Source organism: Anopheles darlingi, chromosome 3, assembly GCF_943734745.1.
Source record: "Anopheles darlingi chromosome 3, idAnoDarlMG_H_01, whole genome shotgun sequence".
NCBI classification, from domain to species: domain Eukaryota; kingdom Metazoa; phylum Arthropoda; class Insecta; order Diptera; family Culicidae; genus Anopheles; species Anopheles darlingi.
The window spans coordinates 60,078,093-60,102,041 of record NC_064875.1 but is presented as its reverse complement, the minus strand read 5'-3'; the positions used below and the strand labels follow the sequence as shown (position 1 = coordinate 60,102,041).

General features: G+C 49.7%; 1 protein-coding gene across 1 annotated transcript in view; it reads left to right on the top strand.

The window, feature by feature from the left end:
- Positions 1-23,949, top strand: part of LOC125956673 (sodium channel protein 60E) — a 123,666-nt gene that overhangs the window by 35,612 nt on the left and 64,105 nt on the right. Inside the window, exon 4 of the mRNA XM_049688755.1 lies at positions 3,650-3,858. Coding sequence (XP_049544712.1) covers positions 3,650-3,858 — 209 coding nt within the window. The remainder of the gene's footprint in view (positions 1-3,649; positions 3,859-23,949) is intronic.

Here is a 23,949-nt window from a genome sequence, read left to right as displayed (position 1 = left end):
TGTCTCTCTGTCCACATTTCCCCCTCCTTGGTTCGAGTGCAAACTGACTCAATGGTGATGCATCTGCAACGCGATCTTACCAACATCCGTCGAGGCAAAAGAACGGGGATAACATTCCTGACGTGCAGCAGCAGCCCAACGAACTGACATCGTTTGCTGCAACCTCAGCCCCTGCTCGAGGCTTGAATGGAGTGCTCCTGTTCGGTTAACAGGTTTAACCGGGCCGGTTCTCTCGTTCCCTCTGCTCGAATATTGCGGTGGCGTGTGAATTGAAAAGAGTGTCATGAAGAATTTGATTGAAAACACGATATCATCATCACGAGCGTCTGGAGCATATCTGGTATGGCCCGCCGATGGTATGTAATTTGATTGCATCCGATTAACTTTTTACAACCTCCATCGTTGAACAACCTTGCGAGCTGCTTCAAATTTCGACGGGGTGAACAAAGGTGAAGAAGGTTCCATGGTACGTTCTGGGATGTAATTTAAGCTTTCCGCTCGGATGATTGTCTGCATAAAATTAGCTGCTTCAATTTCATTACTTCATCTGAATGTGATGGTGCAGTTAGTGATTGCATTACAAATACAATCAATCCACCCATTTCCGTCTGCTATAAATTCGACAAAGACAAATTTCCACTTCAAAATCAACGATCGAGTTTCCCGAAATACCTGCCATCAGGTTCCAATATCTGCTCGTTTGTAAACATGCAATACGTACAAATACGTTTCATGTTACGGAGAAGTCAGGCGATGGGCCCCATTTTCGAATCCGAAAGGTGTCGACGAAGCCGTGCACTCAAGAGTAGAGCATCATCAGTTGCCGCGTTGCCGCGCTAGCCGATGTACAAAAGTAGTTCGTTAATGATGTCTTTCTACCGTTGATTGGTAGTATAGAAGCGGGACCGTCCTGTTTTTCCCTTCTTCTATTTTTCAACCGAAATCCAACGACCTGTCTGTCCCGTTCGGGTAAGTGAATGCGTGCAGGTTCACCTTGAGCTTGAGTCACGCGAGCAGACGGGACGAATCATTTAGCGAGTGTGCCAGCGCCTCCCGGGACCAGCACAGATAAAGCCGAAGATGCCGAAGCCTTGCATCGCACCTATCAGCATCTAGGTTGAAGCCCAGCTTCCACCGAGCATCCTGCTCCTGGTCGTGAAATGTAAAAAACTAACGTCACCAAAGCCCGGATGGCCTCCTTCTTCTTTTTCTTCTTCTTCTTCTTCTACTCTGGAAGAAGTGGCCAAGGAAAACTGATAGTCGCAGCACCTGCCGTCCATGATGAGTGCCATTATGCTGGGAGTGCTTCCGACTTTCCAGCTCGTGCTGCTCCTCCTCCCCTTCCCTTGTCGCTGCGGTAGCAAGTATATCTGGGGCAGGAAATAGGAGCCAAAGTGCCACCAACTGGCGAATGAACCTTCTACTTGAACTCGCCCAACGCCTGCTGTTGGCGATGCGACGCACGAGCAACAAGGGCGAGGGACACTCTTCCTGCACACACACTCACTGGTTCACACTCCCCGCTCAAGTGTGTTTGCCGTACTTGTGGTAACGATAAGACTTCGGTGTCTTTGTACGACCGACATCCAACGACGACGATGGCAGCGGCGGCGGCGGCGGAAATGGGAGACATTTTCAGAATGTGTTTAAGATCGTCTGGGGACGGTGGCGGTTACCATGTGGTGGTGGTGGTTAAGTGTAAAAATGGCAAAAGACATCGAAGGTACGGGGCGTTTCCGTTCACCAGACGGAGTGGCGGATTATCGACGCAGCGAGGGAGGTAGAGAAGCTCGGACACGTCCGCTGGCATGCCGGTCGATCAATCTTACGACGACGACGACAACGACGACGACAACGACCCAAGGGCAAATGGCCGCAGACTACAATGTAACGAAATGAAAGCGGAAATTATACTTTCCCTCGGTGGGAACGATGCAAGCAGTCATTAGACTTTCATTACACGCGAGCTGACATAGTTGTTGTTGCTGCAGAAATGAATAATGGCAACCTGATTGTGAGCAGTCGTGTCGAAGTTGTTGAATCAGAATTTTGGCAACACAAACAGAAAGCAAATATTGGCAACGAATGGGAATAATTGTATGAAGTCGAAATCCCAAAATTAAAATAACGAATAACATCGAGAACAGAACGTGGCGGACCTGTGTACCTGTCTGATTTGGACCGAAGCCAACGGATGCCAACCGTCGCTGAACCTGTTGCAACGGAAACGGAAAGCTCCATCCGGCGATTGTTGTTCGCTTGTTCAATGATAAATATCAAACGAGGAATCTATACTTTCACGGTCTCGTTCCGCTGTTGGTGGTGACCTATGTTCAAGCTCATGTCGACCCCTTCGAATGCCGGCGACGACGAGGACGACGACGACGACAAGAGATATACTTTGCGTTTATTAATTGCCCCGAGATTGCTTTTATGGTTCCAGAATTAGATTAATGAGTTGTTTGTTGTGTACGTCTGAGGGGCGTCTCCATCAGTCGGAATCACATTTCCCAGCGTTACGCACGGTCTGGGAACGGATTGTTTTCGTGGTAAACGAGTGACATAACAGCTTGTTTTTTTTTCGCCCAACTTTCCTATGTCAATCCAACTGAAACCCATAAAACCTTTCCTAATGCCAGTTTTTGGCGAAGGCACAATTTTCGGTGGAAAACCCAATGTTTCCGAAACGTTTCAATTGGTTTCGCCCCGCTCCATATCCGGCGAACGGATCCGTCAATTTCGGACCAACCGATGCATGAAGTTAGTAAACAGATAGAGAGAGCGAACCCCAAAAACGGGGGTCCTTGTTTGGTCCGGCAAAACCGCTAACTGTCACCGACATAGACATAGCTCACTTCGAACTTCCGCTCAGCCCCGAAAACTAGTCGAGAGAGGGTCTAGACCGAATGGCACGCTTGGCTAGCGTCCAGCGGAATGGTCTGTACCGGGCCACCGTTCACCGGGATGAATTTACAACCCATCACCCGGTGTAAGTTATAGCCCAGTCCTGTGGCCGGGGTGACCGCACCATCTGCGCCATCCCACAGACAACGATCTGTCCGGCTCAGTCGAGTCACATGACGGCACTTCAAATGGTCCACAACAACAGTAGCAGCAACAGTAGCAGCAACAGCAGCAGCAGCATTGGCGTTAAACAATTGTTGACGCGTTCAGGAAGATAGAAAATAATTTATGGAAAGGATCGTTGTTCCCAGGCGTCGTGGCGTGAGGCGTTGAAGCGCAAACAACAGATATAAATAGAGTCGACTTCGGAATGGAGTAATCGAGGCTTAGAAGCGTCAGCGAGAGGCACCTACGCCACATCCTGCATACACACACACACACACACACACAGACCAACAAGCAAAGGCATGAAATTGGATCCACCACGGGATTGCTGTTGCTGGAAGAGTCGGTTCCCCCCCATGTGTGATGTGATTTTCACTGGGAATTATTTGTGCCGGAAAACAAGCCGTTTCCACCAATTTTCCCACACCACTTAGTCCCGACGTGTAGTAGTCGTCATCGTTGGGAAGGGAAATATGATCAAATCAACATCTTTTTAACGCACCACCCTTACACCTTCTATTTCTTCTTCTAACATACTGTCTTTCTCCCACCATTCTCTCTGTGTGTCTTTCTTTTCCAGTTGCAAAGCATCAGGTTGTTGCGTATACCGAGAAGTCCCAGGACAAACATGAGTCACGTCACATTCAGCTGGTGCGGGAGTACGGCTTTCATCCTCGATCGAAGGTACAGGTCGAGGATGGTGCCCTGCTGCCCCGCAAGTTCGAACCCTTCCCCGACGACATGTACGGCCGACCGCTGGAGGAAATCGATAACTTCATCTACGAAGAGGTAAGTGTGTGTGTGTGTGCGTGTGAGCACCTTCGTCTCTCCTCTCCCAAAAATGGGGCCAATCGCTACTATCATCACCGATATGTTACTGCTGGCGGGTGCTTCTGCTGATATCAGATTGCAGCAGATCGCAAATCGTAATTACTTTTCGTCGACGACAACGACGACGACGGCGTCGCTGATGGTACCATTGCTGTTGCTGCTCTCTCGTGTTCCTTTTCTTACTCGATTCTTCCTCTTCTTCTCCGCAACAAAACCGGCTCCAGACGTTCCAGACACGATAAAGCACGTTATTACCATTGGCGCAGACACATTGCAATCGTAATGGAATATTAACGGTGTTTGTGGAATTTGTACTTTCGGCTTGTGTCGCGTCGTATCCTGCGGCGAGCAGCGTGACAATTCTTTGGAAACGCGCGGTTTTTTTCCCTCGATATGTGTTTATGGTTTATGGTTGCTTGTTTTGGAGTTCATTTCCAAGGAACTATGGAGCATTCTGATGTCGTTCTTGGAAACCATAAAGAATGAACCATACCGTCGTGGATAATCGTTATCAAACCGTCATCATTATTGAAGGAGTAGCTATGATAAACACAGCTTTGCATTAAACTATATAATTTTCAATATTTAAGCGAAAGATACCGGAAAAAAGATGACAAAAAATTATTTTCGAAACAGCTCATCCAACTTCTAGGCACCTCGCAATGCCCCCACACTAAGTGAAGCACAAAACCACCGTTTGCTTAACATATTTAAACAATTTGTTCTTTAAAGCTTTCTAGCAAAGCTTTTAACCAAATGTTTACCCTCTCACACCAGCACCAGTAGTAGCGAAGTGAAGTTTGAGAAGAAAGTTCTCAACTCGTTCCTCCGTTCACGGTGCCCGGGAATTTAAAACGCGTGAAACCATCACCGAACAGATCCCGACCGCCTGGTCGGCGGAAGCTCTGTTTGTTTACCGAGGCCAGCAAACTTCGACGCCCCGCCACCACCGCAGTAACCGCCTCATCCGTATCGTAGCGTGTATTCTGGATTGCCTGGGGACCGATAGGCACCGATTCCAGATGGCCCGGCCAGTTGCCGGCCCTGTTGTCGATGCGTTCCCACGGGAGGAATCACTCCAATGCCATGCCCGCACCCCGCCATGTCGCCTCCATTTTGTTCTCCACCACCGATGATGCCTGACGGCGGAGGCAGAGGCAGGGTATGCAAACAAGCGACTTCCGAATTGAATTTCTAATTAATCACCAGCAAGAGCGCGGTGCGGTAAGACGGTGCCTGCAGCACTTCCAACACGACGGCCCTCGGCCCAAACCTTCCAACACAGACCTTCTCCTTCTTCTTCCTAATCTCCAACCGGTTCACCTTTCGCGCGCTCGCGCCTGTCACAGACCGTGATTTATGATAACTCACGTAGTCCGACTCGCTGATCAACACCCACCAGGGGCCACCAACAGGGGGCGCTGCCGCTAGCTGCTTGTTGCTTGTTCATGTTGCTGTGCCGAATCCCTTCTTTGGGCCGCCCGTAGCGCTTGGTCCGTGACGCACTTCGTCGCGTCATCGCGCTCGCGCCGTTGGATCTAAATTATTTTTAATGATTTTTTGGATGAACGGATTCGGAACTGGCCGTCCATGGCCATCGTCCGTGGTCGTACAAAGTTTGCTGGTGCGACAAACAGTTGGCATACCAGTCACGCGCGTCGGTGCTTTAGAGAATCATCGATGAACAGCGAGCGATAAAAGCGTCCCCCCGCTTTCCGTTTAATGAAGCAAAAGATGAGATTTCAAAGAGTTTCTCAAACTCAAATAAAGAAAATGGGCTCGTCGTTCGGCTCGGTTCACTCGACGCGTTTGGCATTAGCAGCCCTGTTTACAGGCTGGAGAAAGGATTCCCTTGCACCCTTCAAGCCCCGTTTAATCCGCTTTCAATCCGTGAACGTGATCACTTTTTGGGCTTTCCTGGGCTGTGTACGGCTAATTGCTGGGAGATTACCATGGCAAAGCTCCGAGCCGGGCCGTGCTTCTCGTGTGATGCTTTCTGACTTTTCTGCCATTCTCGGCACTACCCGGGGTGGGGGTGAGCATATGCTCCGTTTCGCACGGTGTTTTTTTATACCACTCGTCACTCGTCGTAACGGCCACACCAGTTGCCTCCCAGTTCGCTCCGTCTTCCTCTCTCTCTCGTACGCTCAGTCCCAGTCGATTGTGATGACACTTGGAAGGATTATTGCGTGGTCTCTTGCGTTATCACGCTTTCATTATCCTGTCAAGCCATTTCCACAGTACTCTACTCATTATACTACGGTACGGTGCTACTTTCCCCCCTGCGGGCCATAAGCATAATCCCTGTTGATAGTATCGATAGTAATTGTTAATCGGCGGTCCTTCGAAAGCCCCATTTCAATCCCTCCTGATATGCTGCGATGATGTGCGATGCTCTGTGATATTGGATACCCCAATATTGAATCCCCCACCCGCCTGGCGGCAGTGTATTCATTCAATTAACCCTCTGCTCGATTTACTCTTCAATTCTATCAACCGTATCCCTTGCGAGTCCTGCGAGAAGAGCGACAACTAAACGCTGGAGAGGGAAATGGGAAACGACTTGATTCGAGTTCGACACGATTTCACTCAGATTTGTTCCGGCACGACTTCCGCTATTTTACGATGGGACATGATGATGGTGCTGCCGAAGAGGGCTTTTATGTTGTAAACCCTTTTTTCGGGAGGGAGGGTGGGGTGGAAATGGGCCCCCCTTTCCGGTCTTGTCTCAGGTTTTACGGAGCGTGACAGGAGACGCGTGACATTTTGTCAAATTCATGCCAAGTCTTTGTGGATTTTCGATCACTTCCCTTTCTAATCGTAAAACCGTGACTTCCGGTGCGATGCACCCCGATCAGACGCCTTTCTTCAGAAATCAATTCGGTTTTCCGACATTCCGGAAGGCAAAATAAAACACAGCAGACACTGTGGTTGCGTGCCATAACCTAAGCAGAATTCGCAAACGCGCGCGTGTGTGTGTGTGTGTGTGTGTGTGTGGGTGTGTAGGAAGGCGGCACTTCCGGTACATCCGTCTGTCCGTCTCACCAAAGCCAGACTGGCACTGGCGCTTTAATGGATGCATCATTTTTCATCCAAATAATTACTCACTGCGGCCTGTCCCGGATCGCCGGGGGTGTTTTGATGGTGCTGCTGGTGCTGCTGTGGCCTTGTGCGCACGATAATCCAAATTACGCTTCTCGCCACACCACCAGCGTCGCGTAGCAGCAACAGCAGCAGCAGCAGCATCGTGAACATGAATCATAATTATTTTATGACAACCTATGAAACGCTAGAAGCATGGAGGTGACCGCCGACCAAACGCAGAAAGGGTTAAAAGGGTCCCTGTCTTCCTCCTTCAAACCAGCTGCGAACGCACACCAGCACACATACACCAGCAGGCTCATTACGGCGCTCTCTGCGTCCTAATTACTAAGCTCTCCCGTTCCCATCTTCCTCGCATCCATTGCTGGGATTGCTTTTTCCGGGGTGTGGGGGGTAGGGAAGTGATTTTCGGTGCGGCTTTTCTACCTTTGTCGGCTCGGGAGGGGAGATTTGTATGTGAACGTTTCAGGTGCGTGAGTGCGTGCGCCCGAGCGTGCGTGAGTGCGTGCGTGACCACAACCTTTAGCACACCACACCCAAGCGCGTAGGTCTTGGGCTACGGATAGGCACGCACCACCAACGGATACTTAGGATTTCGTGTTCGCCATCGCCGCCGCCATCGTGGTCGCCACTTTTCGACCTTTAATGCGACGATACCCAGATTGAGGTTGGTGCTGGTGGAGTGTTATGATTTTCATTGCCCACGTGCTACCGTGGGAAGGGTGGCTTGGTGGGATCGTTGGTTTCCGGAACACGAATAGCAGCCCTAAAGCGACCACTCCACTTCACTCCAAGGGACCATTTGGTGCCATTTTTCATTTAATTCCATACACCAGTGTTGACGGTGGTGGTGGTGGTGGGGGCTAGCCGAAACCGAAACCATATCGGAAGCATCGCATAAATCGTCTCTTCATTTGGTCCATTTTTAGCACGAAATCAAAAACTACGCGCACTGCACCAGATCCCACCCACGTACGCGCGCGTGTGTGTGTGTATGGCGAGAATGCAAAAAGGCCGCCAATGCCAACGTGTCCGTGTGTCTGTGTGTGTGTGTGTGTGGGATCGGAAACGTCCTGTCGAAATGTATGATTTGTGAAATTAAATTTAATCGCTCGTAAAACGGGACCGATAAAATGTTCTCCGCTTCGCGCTGCTCTTCCGGCCATTTTTACTTTTCGTTTCGTTTCCTTTCCCACGCCGGACAATGCACTCTGGCTCGCTGCTGGCTGGCTGGCGTCAGTTCAGGCCATCAGTGGCCGACTGGCAGACGCGGCGAACGAGAAGGGAAGCAAATAAAAATTCGAAAACCACAACCGTCGACAATTCGTTCTCTGTTTGATGTTGTTAGCAGTGACGCTCTCGCTGTTGCCCACTGTCCGCAGACCGTTCCCTGCCATTCGATGCGGTGCACCGATCTGTTCGATCCACGCTCGGTTTTCTGTTTGCAGCAGCAGGTCCTGCCGTCCATTTTGCAGCCGGTCGCGCAAGCCGCTTATTGAACGGATTACATTTTATGTTTTTTAAACAAAATTGAATGCCTCTTTGCGTTTGCTCTTTGCGTTTGCCACGTCGCTTTTGTCTGCAGTCCGCAGATTCACGCGCTTGTTTGCAATGACCCCCGATTGGCCGCAAAAGGGTTGCAGCAACAGCATCGTCGTGTGCATCGCTGGTTACCAACTTTCGTTCCCCATAAAGATCGTCAAATGCAGTGTCATTAGTGCAGTGTCAGCACAATCGAGCACTACTAACTACATAAACATACTTACTTCCAGATGTACAGTTTATGAAACATGCCGACTCAGGTTAAAAGAGAGATCACACAGTGAAATAAAAAGCGGAGCATGTATCGAATCGTCACTGATACTGATTTTTTTTGTGAAAATTACAAACGAAAAAAGGCTCAAATAATCGAAGATTTGGACAAAAATGTTAAATAAAAACGGATAATTACTGTATAACTATCAAACGTAATTCAATCATTCAATACACCTAGAGCTCATTCTTGCGTCTAATCGCAAAACTCGATTTATAATGTAGGAAAAATTGATTTCTTACGTCCTCGAGCACCGACTAACCGGTTCAACCAGTGAAAACCTTGGCGCGGCTCTCTCCGTTTATTCAGTCCGTTGCATGGACCCACAAGGTCCCAGGACCGGTGGAGCAAGGAACACAAAATGATTAAATTAATATTCCCTATTTAATGGACCGCACAACAACGTGGCGCTGGCGTGGTGGTTGACTGAAAACCACAACCACGGGCACGCCAGCGCGTTCCCCGAATAGACCACGAGCCGGGCGTTCTCGTGGGAGTCGAACAAACGTCCAGTTTCGTTGAGCGAAGCGAAGGCAAATAGCATAACATGTCACGGTCAATCGTGAAGTGGAGGGGGCCTAACAAGGGAGGTGCCCGAAGTTGGAGGTGAGCATTGAGCAACAAATGCTGCTCGGTGCTGCTGGGGCCAGAGTGTTGGGGTCAGACTGACTGACGAACTACCGACCAACACTAGGTACGACCGCGTACGGTTTCGTGTCGCACACATTCCAGTTCATCGAGCCATCGGGCGCCAGGATCTATTGCTTCTTGTGCTCATGGCTTACCCTCCCTTTCTCGCTTCCCTCTCTCTCTCGCTCACCCGGGTCACATAACCGCGTTAAAACATGAAGCACGCCGGTCGTACTAACAATTTATGGCAGACCGTACCGCGCGTGGGCATATAATGAAAATCGTGGAATGGTCATCCATTAGCGTAGGAGGAACGAGAGGAGAGGGTGAGGTTGGTGGGAATTATCGGAATTCCAATGGCGGCGGTGCGATGTAGCCTCTACTCACGACACCAAATACTATTCGGTTTTATGAATATGGAGGCTCCATTTGTGTGTGTGTGTGTGTGTGTGTGAGAGAGATTCCCTCGAGCCGCACTGAATGCTGCACCAGAAACATGCAATATGCGATCAGCAAGGTGCCCGTTCGTGGAATCACAATGCTATACGCTGCGAGGGATATAGAAATGTATAAAAGTGCAACCCAAGTACACCAAGCAGCGGATTCGTAATATCGATAAATGGGAATTGGATCGCAAAAACCAAAGCCACAAAACGATCGCAACGAATTGTGTAATAAAACATTCCTACTACTGATCGTGTACTCGAGGGAGGGAGCGCCCAACAGCATACGAGCAGCAACTAGCGACCAGCATCATCATCTTCATCACTCATGTGGCTAGCCACCCACTGAGGTGCACCGAACCGAACGCACAACCGATGATGAAGCTACGGAATGGCTACTCAACTCCATACACTTTTCAATCACAATTTCATCTCTCACCATCTTTCACCGGCCCTTGACCGAGATGGTGCATAGTAGCAGCAGCAGCACCAGCCAGGCTATGCCTAGATGCAGCATGCCGCGGAAGGTGTTTGCTGCACCATCTCTTCTCTGTCTGGCTGGCTGGCTGACTGGCCGGTTTGCTTCACTTTGTGTTCACCATTCCGTCAGTCACGTGTCGTGGCTCCACGTGTTTGTTCCCGCTGCGAGCTGCGAGCTATTGCTGCTGCTGCTGCTGCAGATGCCCGTTAGCCAGTGCGCGCACGCCACGCCGCAGCCACCAGTGTTACAGAATATAGATGAGATTTTAATAATAAATCTTTTCTTTTCGGGTTCCTCGTCCATCTCGGCGTCGGCGCCAGGCGAGCGCGAGCGCGCGAGCATCTTTCAAATCGAGCTCGACACCGGAGCAGAGTAACGAGGGTTCCGCTCCAAACTTGTACCTTCTTGGTCCGTGCCCTGCTAACCGTACCCTCCAGCTGGGAGTGCAGAAACAGAGACAAGAAGTGCAGGAGCAACGTGCGAGTGCGAGTCGGGCATTATCTTGCTCCGTGTCCGGCTTATCTCCCGCCTCAATCATGGATTGGTCGGAAGCGTGAGATGCAACGGTGTGAATCAGTTGAAATGGGTTGGGGTTGGGTGCAAAAAAAAAGACAAGTTATGAAAAGCATAAGGAAGAGAAGAGCATATGAAGCTTCGTACGAGATATCATCGTAGGAGAGGTATCTTTTTGTGCGCCTCGCACCGACTGCACCTCAACTTCATTCCATTCCAAGCTCAAGCCCCAGAAATGGAGCAAAACAAGTAATTGAAGTGCCTCCGGCACAGACAGACGAGCGGTCTTCCCTTACACAGGCAAACGGTGCAAAGACTTCCTCTTCTTCCTCCTCCCGGGGTCCAACGAAAATAATCAAACCGATGCAAGCTGATGCAATGCGGGCTCGTGGTAGCCGTTATGAGAAATTTGTTTTCGTTCCCTTCGCGAAGAGTTTGGTTTCCAGGGTGGCCCGGGTGTGTGTCCGTTGCATCGCGCGCGCAATGGAAAGGTGTTTTATGGGTCACCAGGGAAGCGAGTGACTCAAGATGCCGGATGCAAGACACTCGGGACGGATGTTTTTCGGATGTCGGGACCAGTTTTGAAGCGAAGGTTGGATAAATAACCACCAGCCAGAGCTCCAGCTCCATGCTCTCGATAATCTCGGTCAGATAAGGCGGAAACAGCACCGCAAGGATGGAGCAAAATGGTGCTCAAGGTTTATCGTGCTATTGTTGTGGAGCGTTTTGTGCTGTAGGTGGGACTGGCCAGGGTGCAAGGCGCCATCTTGACGCCGATGTTTGAATGATCTATTTGTTTGCGTCCGATCGCTCGCAGCTCGCAGAGGGACACCGAGTGCCTTTGCGTGTCAAAACATGCGATTGGAAATAAGTTCAGATTGGCTGATTGGTAATTGATGGCCAGTTTTCAAGGGAAGAGTGTGATTTATTTCATTGCAACCAGAGACAGATATTGGCTTTTAAGTTTGTTGACATCGAATCGAGTTGAATCGAATCATCTTTAAAAAGGGATTTGGGTCGATTTTAGAGCTTCTCCTGCAACTTGATCCTGTTCTAAAAGCCAGAAGCACCGTATTCCCCAACAAGCAGAAGATATTCCCCAACAAAATACATCCCCAGCCTCTCCACTGCAACCGAAGCCTTATTAAGAAACCAATATTAGTTCCAGAGTACCATATGCCAGGACCGTACCACTCGTAGTGTAAGCGTGTGATCTCGTTTCGGAGTCTAGGAGAGCATGGAACGAGTTTCTAGGATTTCATCCTTGAGCTACGGATAAAAGTTCCAGTGAGCGGGGCTCCCCTTAAAACCCCAAATCGATATCTCGATGGTTGCCCTGGAGTAGCATCCATTGATCCAATAATGGTAAACCAGGGAACCATTACAGGGCGAGCCATTCCCATTCTATTTTGTATTTACACCGCACTCGAGTGAGGTCGGGGACCAGTTTGTTGCACTTCCCGTCCCGATTAGAGCATATTTATGCGAGCGAACGTGTGAAGCAATAACATTTATAAATCCTGCGCCAACCTCCCTCGAAAAGCCCGAATCAATCCATCGCCCATTTTTTCGTTCCATTTCGATCACACACACACACACATACATACACACACAAACGCCCTCCAGCTGACAGTGTAATCCTCTCTTCACACACCCTTATCCCTATGGAGTGATACGCATTTGTCGCAGAGACTCTCATCGATTCCCATGCTCGTGCTTATACATTTTTAATGCGATACACGTACGGTTTGGGGAGGGGGTCCCGGGATGCTCAAAATGAAAATTCGGAAGCCGGTCGCTTTGCTTCGAAATCCACGCACAATCCACGAGAAGTTAATTCCGGGACCCCCCCCCCCCCCCCCCCTCTTCCCGGCGTTTCATTATTAAGCCGGCGCCGATCTCGCCTGATTGTGGGGTGTCATGCCAATGAATTAATTTTCCGTCCCCTCCACCCACAACACCGAGTCTCGAAGTTCTCGGATGTCATTAATGAATTTGGCTGATTAAATTTGGTTCCCTGCGCGCCGCAACCCCCGCCAAAATTTGCATTTTCCACGCTGTCAGGCGGTTCGGTTCGTGCGGTTTTCATCGGCGGCTGGCGAAATGCAATTTCATGTTGGCCTCGCCACCCGGGTCACGTTGAGTTCTGTCGCATCGCTCGAGCCCGGTACACGTTGACAGGTTACAGGCCAAGGATTTAACGCAGGTGAACATTTCTTGTTTTGGATGAAACGTTTGGTGCGTTTTCAACAGTGTCTACATCCGTCCATCAGTGCAATGCTGCAATTCCCTGCTGCAGCTGATGCCATCCGCAGCAGCGCAGCTGGAAGACCCAGTTTTTGATTGCTGGACGGCTAGCGATACGATCAGTAATGAAAAATGCATGCGATGGTATATTGCAATTGCCGTGCAATTGCCTGCAGTGAATGCTGCTCTCTGGTACTTCAGTGGCGAAAAGGGAAGCAAGAATACATTCCAGAAATTGGAGATCCAATCCAATGTTACGGTTACAAGCACTCAAGCAGAAGAGACAGTCCATTGCAGCAAGCTTTAAGCTTTTCTTCCATTTTAAGTTGTTCGATTAAAGGTGCAGCAGCGTACATTTACCATCCAACCGCCATTTATCATTCGACGTAATAGAAAATTAGTGGAAAATCATTGAAAAGCACCATCACGATGCGCACTACTACCTCGGTATACCCTCAATTACCGAATGGACGCTCACGAAAGACGATAACCCTGGCATCGGCCACGCGGTGCCTGGTGGGTTTCTGAAAATGAAAACAATTGTTTACGACACCCGACGAGCAGGGGGCGGTGCAAGAGAAGCGACGCGAAGAAAGCGACGTTTGTAATCAATTTAATCCGGCACCTTCGTAGCGTAGGTCGACGGTTGCTCACGTCTACCGTCTTTTAGCGATGCACTTCTTGGTGGTAGAGGGCCTTAGCCTAGCCACCCATCTGATAGTGCTAACCGGTCAACGATAGCCGCGCTCGACCATGCTCGACTTCGTAGCCGTACGGTGTTCTGCTGTTGCTGGCATGTGTATCAAAACCTTGGCTTGGCTCTGGGTAGTTCCGGCTGACCGTCTCGATTGGCGATTGTAGTTAAGTTAATGATGGCTTCAATTTCCGCATCTGATCGTAGCTGCTTCCGCTTCTCGGCTTCGCGACCACTTCGTCCTCCGCCAAAACCGATAACAATGTCCATGACGTCACGTGCAGCACACGTCACGATGGAGGTACCCACGAGGTAAGCTAGCCAGCCAACCAGTCAGCCAGCCAGGTAAGGTGCTGACGCGCCGAACGGAAACTTTCCCGATAAACCGCCGCTGACGCTGCATATTCAACTTCAAGCGGTTCCGAGCGGGTTCGAATGTTGTTGTGGCCCACGCAGTGGCCATTGGTCACATTTGTGGTGGATTGGATGGGGAGAGAACAAAAAAAAACAGGAAATGAAACGACACGACCCCAATCAGGACGAATGGATACCGAATGGAGGTTTCCTGAGAGGCGCTTGAGTTTCTTGTTATTTCGTGTCCTCCGGACTCACGAGCGAATCCGATCCACCATTCCGAGTGCAGCGGGGTCGAGACCGGTCGTCAACTTCTTTTCTTAAAGATTGACTCCTACATCCTGCCCTCGGTATTTCGGGCTTGTTATGATTCCATTCAATGTCCTACCCTGACAGCTTAATCAAGCCCGAGTCCGGGAAGGGGATTGGATTTGATTAATGTCCACGTCCAAGCGGCTAAACAGATGAGTGACGAGAGTTCTCGTTTCGCAGAACCAGGAAGGAACCAGGGGGGGTCTCATTTTGATTACTCCCGAACCTCCGCGAATAGCGAAGCAGAAGCGGAAGCCGAGTGTGTCCAAGATTCTTTTCTTTAACAAGCGTAATCTACATTAAAGATATGCCAAGCGACATCCAACGTCTTCTTCATCTTTATCCCAGGGTTTGCTGGAATGCTGCAGCACCAGACTCTCTCCTCTCTGTCTCTTTCTCCAACGGGAACGTGATGAAACGCATGTTACCGGCGATGCGTGACATCGTCGGCAGGTGGCATAAGGTGATGGTGCGCTTCTTTACATCATTATCACCTCCTCCAGTGCCGAGCGCCGCGCTGTGACCCAATTATCTCATTCTTGGTAACACTTCCGCTCGACACCCGCAACGCGGAACGTGCCTTGATTCACCAAAAAAAACCGCCCCGGGACCACCAAAAGACAGGCTACGATAATAATATCCCGCTTTAATCCCGTAAACGCTCGGCTGCCGGCTGAGACCGATGGCTGAATATTGATGGAGTCTCGCTTCGCTCGGTCACCGCTGGCCTCCCTTCCTCCCTCCCACAAAGGCCTAATCCCACAGCTAATCAGAGGCACGTCGCGTTCGACTTCCATGCGTTACTGATTTCACTGTTTTCCCGATTCCTCCCGCCTTCTCGTTTCAGGTAAGCGACAGCAAGCTACCGGGCGATTGATGGTGGTGATGGTGATCGCCAATCGTGTTTGATTTATGGTAAGATGATGATGCCCGCTTTGCATACGTTTGCATACGGTGTTGAAAATGTGGACTCAGCTATTTATGCTGCGCAAGAAAAAAAAACAACGGTGCAGCTTAAGGTGATAATTTATGCTTCACACAGCTTTGCAAAGATTCTACGGAATGCAGAACGCGCAGCTGCTCTACTTCCCCTATATCTTGTTTAACATTTGCATCGCTTCAAAGGTGGATGCTGTTGTAATTGAAATCTAGTTAAAGCTCTGAACCGGCTTGGTCCAGCGGTGTGGCTTTGTTAAATTTTCTCATTAAATCCAACATGTTAAACTATTCCTCAATCGGCCGATCGATGCCTGCGGTAGCAGCAGCTGGTCCAGGTCTGGATCCCGGGAGTGAAACCTATTTAATAAGAAAAACTCAAATTTGCATATTCCAACCAGGGACAACCAACACAGCAGCGGGCGTCCTGTCCCAGGCGGATTGATCATTCTGACATGCCTCGGGCGTACCATTATCGATGCTTGATGACAGAAAAAAAAGAATCGCTTTGTTCCCGCTCCCCCGGTGCCGCCTCATTTTTCTCATCCAACCTTTTTTTTCCCTCTTTTTCGCCATCGATTCCATCCAGATCGAGATGCTGGAAAGATGAATTTTCACTTTGGATCGTATGCGTTCGAGTGTTAGAATGGAAACACGAAAATAGCAAACTCTCTCTCTCTTCTCTCTCTCACTATTCGGGACGTGCGGATGTTGTCGTTCTTTCGGGCAAACTTTGGCACCTCCGTCCGCCGACGCACAGTATCCCAAAACAAATGTTGTATTTTGTGATGTGGCAGTAGTCGGGGTGAAAATCGATTCCTCCGACCTATCCTGTAGTCCCAGGCCCCTGAAAGTCCTGGCTAGCGTTCTTTGTAAACGATGAATAATAGGCATGAAGCTGAAGGAGCAATAGCACGATATCCCGATCCAGGAACCTCCCCGTCGTCCTTTGAGTGCTTGAGGCGTAATAAGAAGCAAACACCACCATGCACCCTCCTTCGGTGGACCAGCGAAGAGCGTTGCAGAAGTTTTTAATAAAGTTCAAGATCCTTTTACTGGCTCCCTGGGAATGCTGGCAAACAAATGGCTTGATTAGGGTTTCGAGCACTACTACTTTCGGATATGTATAGCGCGACGTATCTGGAAAATGTTTCAAATTTTCCAAAAATTCAAATTGAAACCGGTCCCACACGTCTCCCACCCCATACACTCGAGAGACGCCTGATCTTCTCCCGGACTCCCAACGAGGAAGGGAAGGAGAAGACCCTTGGGTGAGGACAGTATCGCTTTCCTACGGGACCAAAGAAACGACCGCACTATCCCTAATAAAAGGGTGTTGAAACTTCATAAATTAATCGCATTTCGGTCCCGCTTTCTGTGGCTTTTGCTTGCCGAGACATTCGAAAAAGGGAAACTTATGAGCCAAAGTTTGCACATTGTTTATTTATTGAAGGGTGGGATCGTACCTTTCAAAGTGTAACCAGAGCATTCCGATAGCGCTGCAGACGTCGAGAGCCACCTTTAAGGGATGTTAAGTCACCAAAAGATGATAGTTAATATGTGCTTTGGCATGTGTTTGCCCCATAAAGCGCTCCTTTCATGCTGCAATAGCAAAGGCTAGGTCGTTGGTTGACACTTTTTGCACGATAGCTGAGCAAGAAAAGGTGAAGCACGCATTTTTTGGGGTGTAATAATGCCTTTAAGTAATAGAAACTGATGAGTGCAGCGTCCCACAATTTATATTCATTGAATTTAACAACCAAAACCAATGACAAATAACTTCAATGAGCCCTCTTAAAGTACCAACCATTACTGCCCTAAGCTTCAATATAAAGAAACGTTATTCATCCTTTAAAGTTAGAAAAAAAATCCTATTTCATTATTCACCGTTTCCGGTGGACGTCTAACGACGGCCATTTGCATATCCCTCGTCACGTGTGTGTGTTTGCCTTTCCAGAGGTACACTCGACCGTGTGTGTGTGTGTACAACGTACACCCTGCAATGGCGTCACCATTCCATCTTCATTACATTTGAACCAACGTCTCCCTAGCGCTTGCATGCCACCGTTCCACGTGTGTGTGTGTGCCTCAAGAGTGCAAAATGGAGATTTTTTGCCAATTTTGCGCTTTTCACGCGCTCTCGTCATTGCGAGCATAAAGATGTTGGAATGGAAAATTAGCTAAACCGGGCAGCAACCCTCGTCGGGGGTTGAATGAGGGTTTTTTGAGCATTCATTAGGGAATGATGCACGCGCGCGAGCGCGCGCTCCCTTTTGAGCGATCGAGGATTCCGTCCGGGACAGAACTCCCTATCGAACACCCTCGTCAACCTTGTTTGTGTGTGTGTGTGTGTGTGCGTGTCAATGAAAAGGGAACCTTTCCGATCCCGAGACTACAAAGGCGAACGCGCGTCCTCGTGTAGCGAAATAGCTGCTATTTTATGATGGCCCCTGCAATTGTCGTTCATTTGGGGATTATTTTCGTCCAGTAGAAAAGTGGAATCCTGGGCGAAAAGTGTCCTTGGTGGATAGAAAACTCCACATAGAACTACAAGAACTATACTGGATCGTTATCGCTCAGCTCAGCTCTGCTCTGCTCGCTCATTGTTCTGCAACAAATGTGTGCTCCATGCCGTGGATGCCATTTTGTTTAAACAAGGAAGGACCGCAAGGGCGCAATGGCGTTGCTTGCGTTCTCCTCGCCCCCTTTGTATTCCTCCTCCACCACACCACGCTAGGCCCCTGTTATCACCTCGTTGGTTTCATCTGCTGCTCAACACTGCGACCAACAGTGGCACTCAGGCTTTATGAAAATGGTCCAAAGTTTCTCTAGCCCCTAGACCTAGACATAGGTCTGGCTACCTAGAATATGGACCTGCCACGAGCCATGGCGTGTGTGTGTCTCCCCGGTGTATCGTCTGCGAAGGCCGTAGAACCATTTTGGGCCGGAAACCCAAACTTTCACGGTGCAACTGTGCAAACATCCGCCCATACCAGATAGCGCAGGGCCGGGGGCGCAGCGAGTAGAACAGTGCAGAGCACAGTGATAATCGTACGTAGCCTTCTGCTCTAGGTCCACTAGGTTCCTGTGTGCTAGGCGGCAGAGTGAGTGAGGTACTCGAGACTCGGGACCGCACACCCGGGGCCGCCGTCGGTTGCGACCGAGTTTTAAAAATTAACTCTTTTCCATCCTAAGACCAGACGATGGCAGCTCAAAGCGACTCACGACATCGTGAGTGTTTTATGAAGTCTCTGCTAGATGCTTCCGGCACTCCGGGTACCAGATTTTACTCTGCAGCAGCAGTCGCCTCGACCCTAATCCAGGGCCTCGCTCATAAATATCGCTCGCAGGACACTGGCCACAAGTTTTAAGGACCTCACCGCAACCCCTGCAGGCTACCATACTCACTGGAAGACTCACTTCGTGGTCGTGTGGAGCCGAGCGACCGAGGACGCAAATAGCCACAGGATGCCAATAAGTGGGAGGTTAACGCACGTGCATTAACTGGCCACAGGACTTACGGTCAGCTATTTGTGAGCCATTCGGTGAGCCTCGAGTCTCGAGGATACACACTGCATGTTGTGCCTATGGTGACCGCAACACTTTGTTGGAAGCCAGCCAGTCGAGTGGTGCTCGGACCTTATCTTTGAAGGAACAGAGGTGCCCGAGTTCAATTAGTGTGGCTCGGGCACTGCCGAGCGCTCGTACCGGATTTCGCCTTGCCCGGGGAATCGAGACGGCCGGAGTGGTGTAAAGGCTGACAGCCGGGGGAGGGCAGTAGAGAAAGTTATTGATTTATTGCAGGTACGTTACCCCTATCGGGCCACGGAGTGGTCTTCTCTACTGTTCTGTTTCAGCGAAACTCTCCTTGCACTATGTGGAATATTTATTTTTCGCTGAATATTGTATGAAACATTGGCAGAATTTGTGAGTGTGTGTGTGTGTGTGGCTAGAGGTATTGCCTAGCGGTTAGTGGCCGGTGCGCATTAGCTATTACTTCAATATTTGCAAACGCACACCACCACCCGATCGATCCAGGCGTGATGATTGATGTTCGAGACGCTCCTTTTGTGAGGCTTGAGTTTACTGTTTGACAATAACTGGCCATTAGGCTAAGGATATTGCTTTTTCGGTTGCTGGGGATGGGGATGAGAACCCCAGAAATCACTTCTTCTCTACCCGTCTGACACCTGCTGACTAAGATACTCCACCTAGCCTAGCTGAACACACTCGTCGTTAACACCGGCACGTCGCGTGACCTTCTCCAAGATGGTCGCGACCTTTCTTTCGGCAAAACTCCCGCACATTGACACCTCGGCCTCGCGCGGTTTGGTCAGGGGTGGCGCGTAAACTTTGCTCGTAAGTTTGAGTTTCGACGCAAAGTTCCGTCTGCTTGGAGCGATTGCGTGTGTGTGTATCTATTAACTTTGTGGAAAGTTTCGAATGCGACCTGGGCTTCAAATGGTGTACACCGGAGCGGAACTTGGAGACTCAAAACTTTCGACGCCAGCACACGACGCACTCTCCGAGCCGACTGAATGCCAGCCGGGAAACATAATTTATTTAGTACCTCTGCGTGCACCGGACCTCCGGACGCATGAATCGCAACCGGGAGGCCATTTTTCATCGTGCAACACCCATGTTCCGGCGTACATCACATTAGGATCCACCGCCGCCACCGCCGCCGCCGCCGCGGTGCTCACATTAGCCGGCTACGGATCCTCGGGCCTTCAATCGTGACCGGATTTGCGGGCGGTGTCGGCATTCGCGGGCGTCGGAGTCAAGACGTCGTGACAAATTGAGCATCGAGTGTGGTTATCGGGGTGCAATGATTTATGGATTCGAACCACCCGGCCGGTCCGTGTGTATGTTCCCTTGACAGTGTGGTCTCAGTGAGGAAGCAAATTTTGGGGCAGATCGAAGATCGACCAGGCGACTCCGTTGTCATGAGAGAAGGGGTCCGGACCCCCCGGTCCGTGTGTTCATATGTCGATACATCAACACAGCTGAACAGCGCCAGGGCACGTTGACACGGCCCCGGGTCCAGAAACTTTCGTTAATGAACGTGCGTCGTCTCGATCTCTCGAGGGTGTTCGAGACAAAGCCAAAGCGTCGAGAGCATCAGGCAGACTTCCTTCATGATTAAATACCCGGTTCCAGAGATAGGAGGTCCGAACATGTCCCCAAATATGCTCGGTGACATTCGTCCTTGCCATCGCACGATGGTGTATGCGGTGTGATTATGAGTTTGTCAACGGGCAACACCTTTCACGAAACACGAAGCAGAACACGAGCGCTGCTGCGATGGTTCTCTCTGTCACATGTGTGACAAGTGTGTCAAAGCGAAGGGCGTCATCGCTCGTTAGCGTTGAGGTTGATTAATACCTCCGGAAAGACAAAGACACTACCGAGACTACGGTCGAGAAGTCGAACAGGAACGGGCTTTTGAAATTCATATCGATCCGATGAGGTCTGAAGGACATTTGAAGACTTCTAATGATGATGATGATGATGATGATGATATCGGGCCAACACTGCCAAACAGTCGATAAAAGCTAGATACTCATTTTCAACCAAAACCGGCTCAAACAAGAAGTAATGAACCATAACAATCCTAACAATCCGCCCCCCAAACAACCAGAATTGCGCACTGTAACACCCTAGGTGGCCCGGGTGCCAACGCCGGCAAACGATGGACGCTCGCCGTTCCGTTGCCTGACATTCACCGAAATTTGCGCTAATGAAATTAGGAAGCTTTTTGGTTTCCGTTCACCATCCCGTGTTCGTGTTGGTCAGGAAAACAGGAAACAGCCCGTTCCGTTACGAGCAGTTCTGCAGCTCGCGGCCACCGCCCCGTGACAGGCAATGTGGAATACATAAATATGATTCATCATCACGAGCTTCGGCGTCGGGCCAGTGGACCCAGTGGAGCGACGGCAACTTACCACCACGGTCTCGTGACCGTGGATTCGTTGTTGAGAGTGGAGAGGCGGAAAATTTGCAGACCACCACCCGACCCCAAACAACACGAATACATTTTCGAAGGGAGCAGGGAGGTCAACTATTGGTGAGCAGGTCCTAAATGAAGGCACACCGGTAACCCACACTCATCAACCCTAATTAGTGCTTGATCAACAAACTGGCTCGGACCGGCTCGGGCTCGGTAAGGGCCCCTCGGGTACCAGCACAAAGCTTTGACCTTCCGGCCATCGGCGAAGGTAAGTGCGGGGCGGGCCGAAAGTTTCACGATACCTTGGGTATTTGCATATCGCGGCCGGTAAGACGTGGACGATTCGCAAGTAGATGGAGGGAACGCAGGGAAGGTAGGTTTCTTCCCTCTCCCATGGTCGGTTGCTTTCGGTGAAATCGATAGAACATCACAGAGCAGAGCAGCGACACAGCCTTCAGTAGCAGATCTTCAGAATTCTGCTCGAATACTTACACGTCGCATAAGTCTTCCGTTCGTTCTGCTGCGTGTCCTTCAAGTCGAGTTATGAGGTCCTCACAGCCCACCCATTCTACTCAACTTCTCTTGCTCTCTCTCTCTCTCGATCTTGCGTTCTTACAAAACAGTTTTCCACCCTTATTGATTGGGCGTCATTTGACACAGAGTACGGTGTACGTTGGGTGTTATCACTTGGAAGTAAGCCACATCGTAGGCCGAGGGTTGGGCTTATTGCCAGCTGAAGGAGGGAAAAGAAAGAAAAAAAGAAAGAAAGAGAGCGTGAGAGAGAGAGAGAAAGAGAGAGAGCGAGAGATGGGCCATTAACGATCTGTCACAACTTCCCGCTTTGCTGCGACGGTGCCGTCCAGGCCTAGGGGCCAGTTAGACGCTGCCTTGGCCTTGGCGTTTTCAACAGACTATACGAGTCACACACACATAGTGCCAACCGGGGCGCCATTCCTCTCACACGAATCTGTCCAAATCCGACAGCGTTAAAGCTTAATTTTTCACACCTGTCATAGGACGTGGCAAAATGGAAAAATGGAATTCCTTCCTCACTCCCTTCTAGCACACTTCCCTCCCTTGCCACTGCTCAATAGTGCCCCAAGGATTTGTGCATTTGGTATGCTACGCAAGGCGCGAGGCTGCTCGCTGTCCATTTGAAGTGGAGAACAGCTTTTGTCTGGATTGTTACAAATTAATCAAACAACCAGTCTATCTCTCTCTCTCTCTTTCTCTCTCTCTCTCTCTTTTATTCTACTCCTTGGTTGGTTTAATGGAGAACAAACAAAACTTTTACGACCTGGCCGGTCTCTCTTTCTCTGATGCAAAAAGTTTCTCCATTGAGTCTCTCAAATCTACGACCATCTCGAGTGGCCATTTCTTTTTTCTTTTTTTTGTTTTTCAATTTCGTATGCTACACCGGAGCTGCGGAGTCGGCGGAAATACTTTTTACTTTCACAAAACAATGCACCATACCGATCGTGAAACAGAACCACAAAATGGAGCTCCAGATCGTGACCGTCAAAGTGAAGGGGATCCGGGGGGTGAAGTGTGCATTGCTCTCTCCAGCAACACAAGAAAAAAAAACAAAACAAAAGAAACGAACTCATACTTTCGCTCCATTAGAAAGAATTCTTCCCACCTAAAAAAAATACAAACAAACTTATTGCAAATGCAAAAGCAGTGAAACGAAAGCAGTCGAACCAGAAAAAAGGATCCGAAAATGGTGGCGACCAGCACCGGGGAAAGCGGTTCGTTCAATCGTATCGTTTGAAAATTGGCAAAGCCAACAGCATTCCGGGCGATTCCTTCTCCGTTTCGTCGTTTGCGAACGCGAAACTCTCTTCCCCATCAAAACCTAAAGCCCGAGGCCGACCCAAGAGTGAGCGTGCCCGGCTGAAGACGCAATTAATTACTCGGAGCGCCCACCACCGGCTCGAGGCCAGAAGTGAGCCAGCGGAAAAAGAAGCAAGCGAAGTGGTTCGTGTTTCGTGCCCGTGAATGGGTAGCAAATGTTGCCAAGCTTGTTGTTGCCGATGGGCCAGTGAGCGTGGCGTAAACGTGAGCCCTGGGCGAAACGGTATTTTAGGCGGCGCAAGAAATTCGAACGAACAATTCGGTGTTCGAAACAACTTTGCTTTTTTTTCCTTCGTTTTTCGTTCGTCTCTCTAGCTGCAGACTTGGCGGTCGACTTGCTTGCTTGTGGAGCTAGCTCGTTGTGGCCAATTCCAAAACGCTTAACAGCAATTTAAGAGGACTTGACTTGACACCATTCCATTTGCTGAATCCATTAGAGGTTGGCAGATAATTGCAGATCCTGGACAAAATGGTCAAGATCGGTTTTATCTAACATTTGAATTGTTTGACGTGCTTACAGTAAGTTGCTGCTGAAATTAAGAGATTCGAGCGAGAGATCTAATAGATTGTTCATAAGGAGGTGCTTACAACGCGTCTTCTTTAAATTCCTTTACACGAAAGCAACTTTTAGGAATGGTATACTTTAGAGAGCAGATAAAGAGCATTTTTTGTTTTAGATGCCAATAACGGAGGATGAATTAAAGAAAAGCTGATTGGATA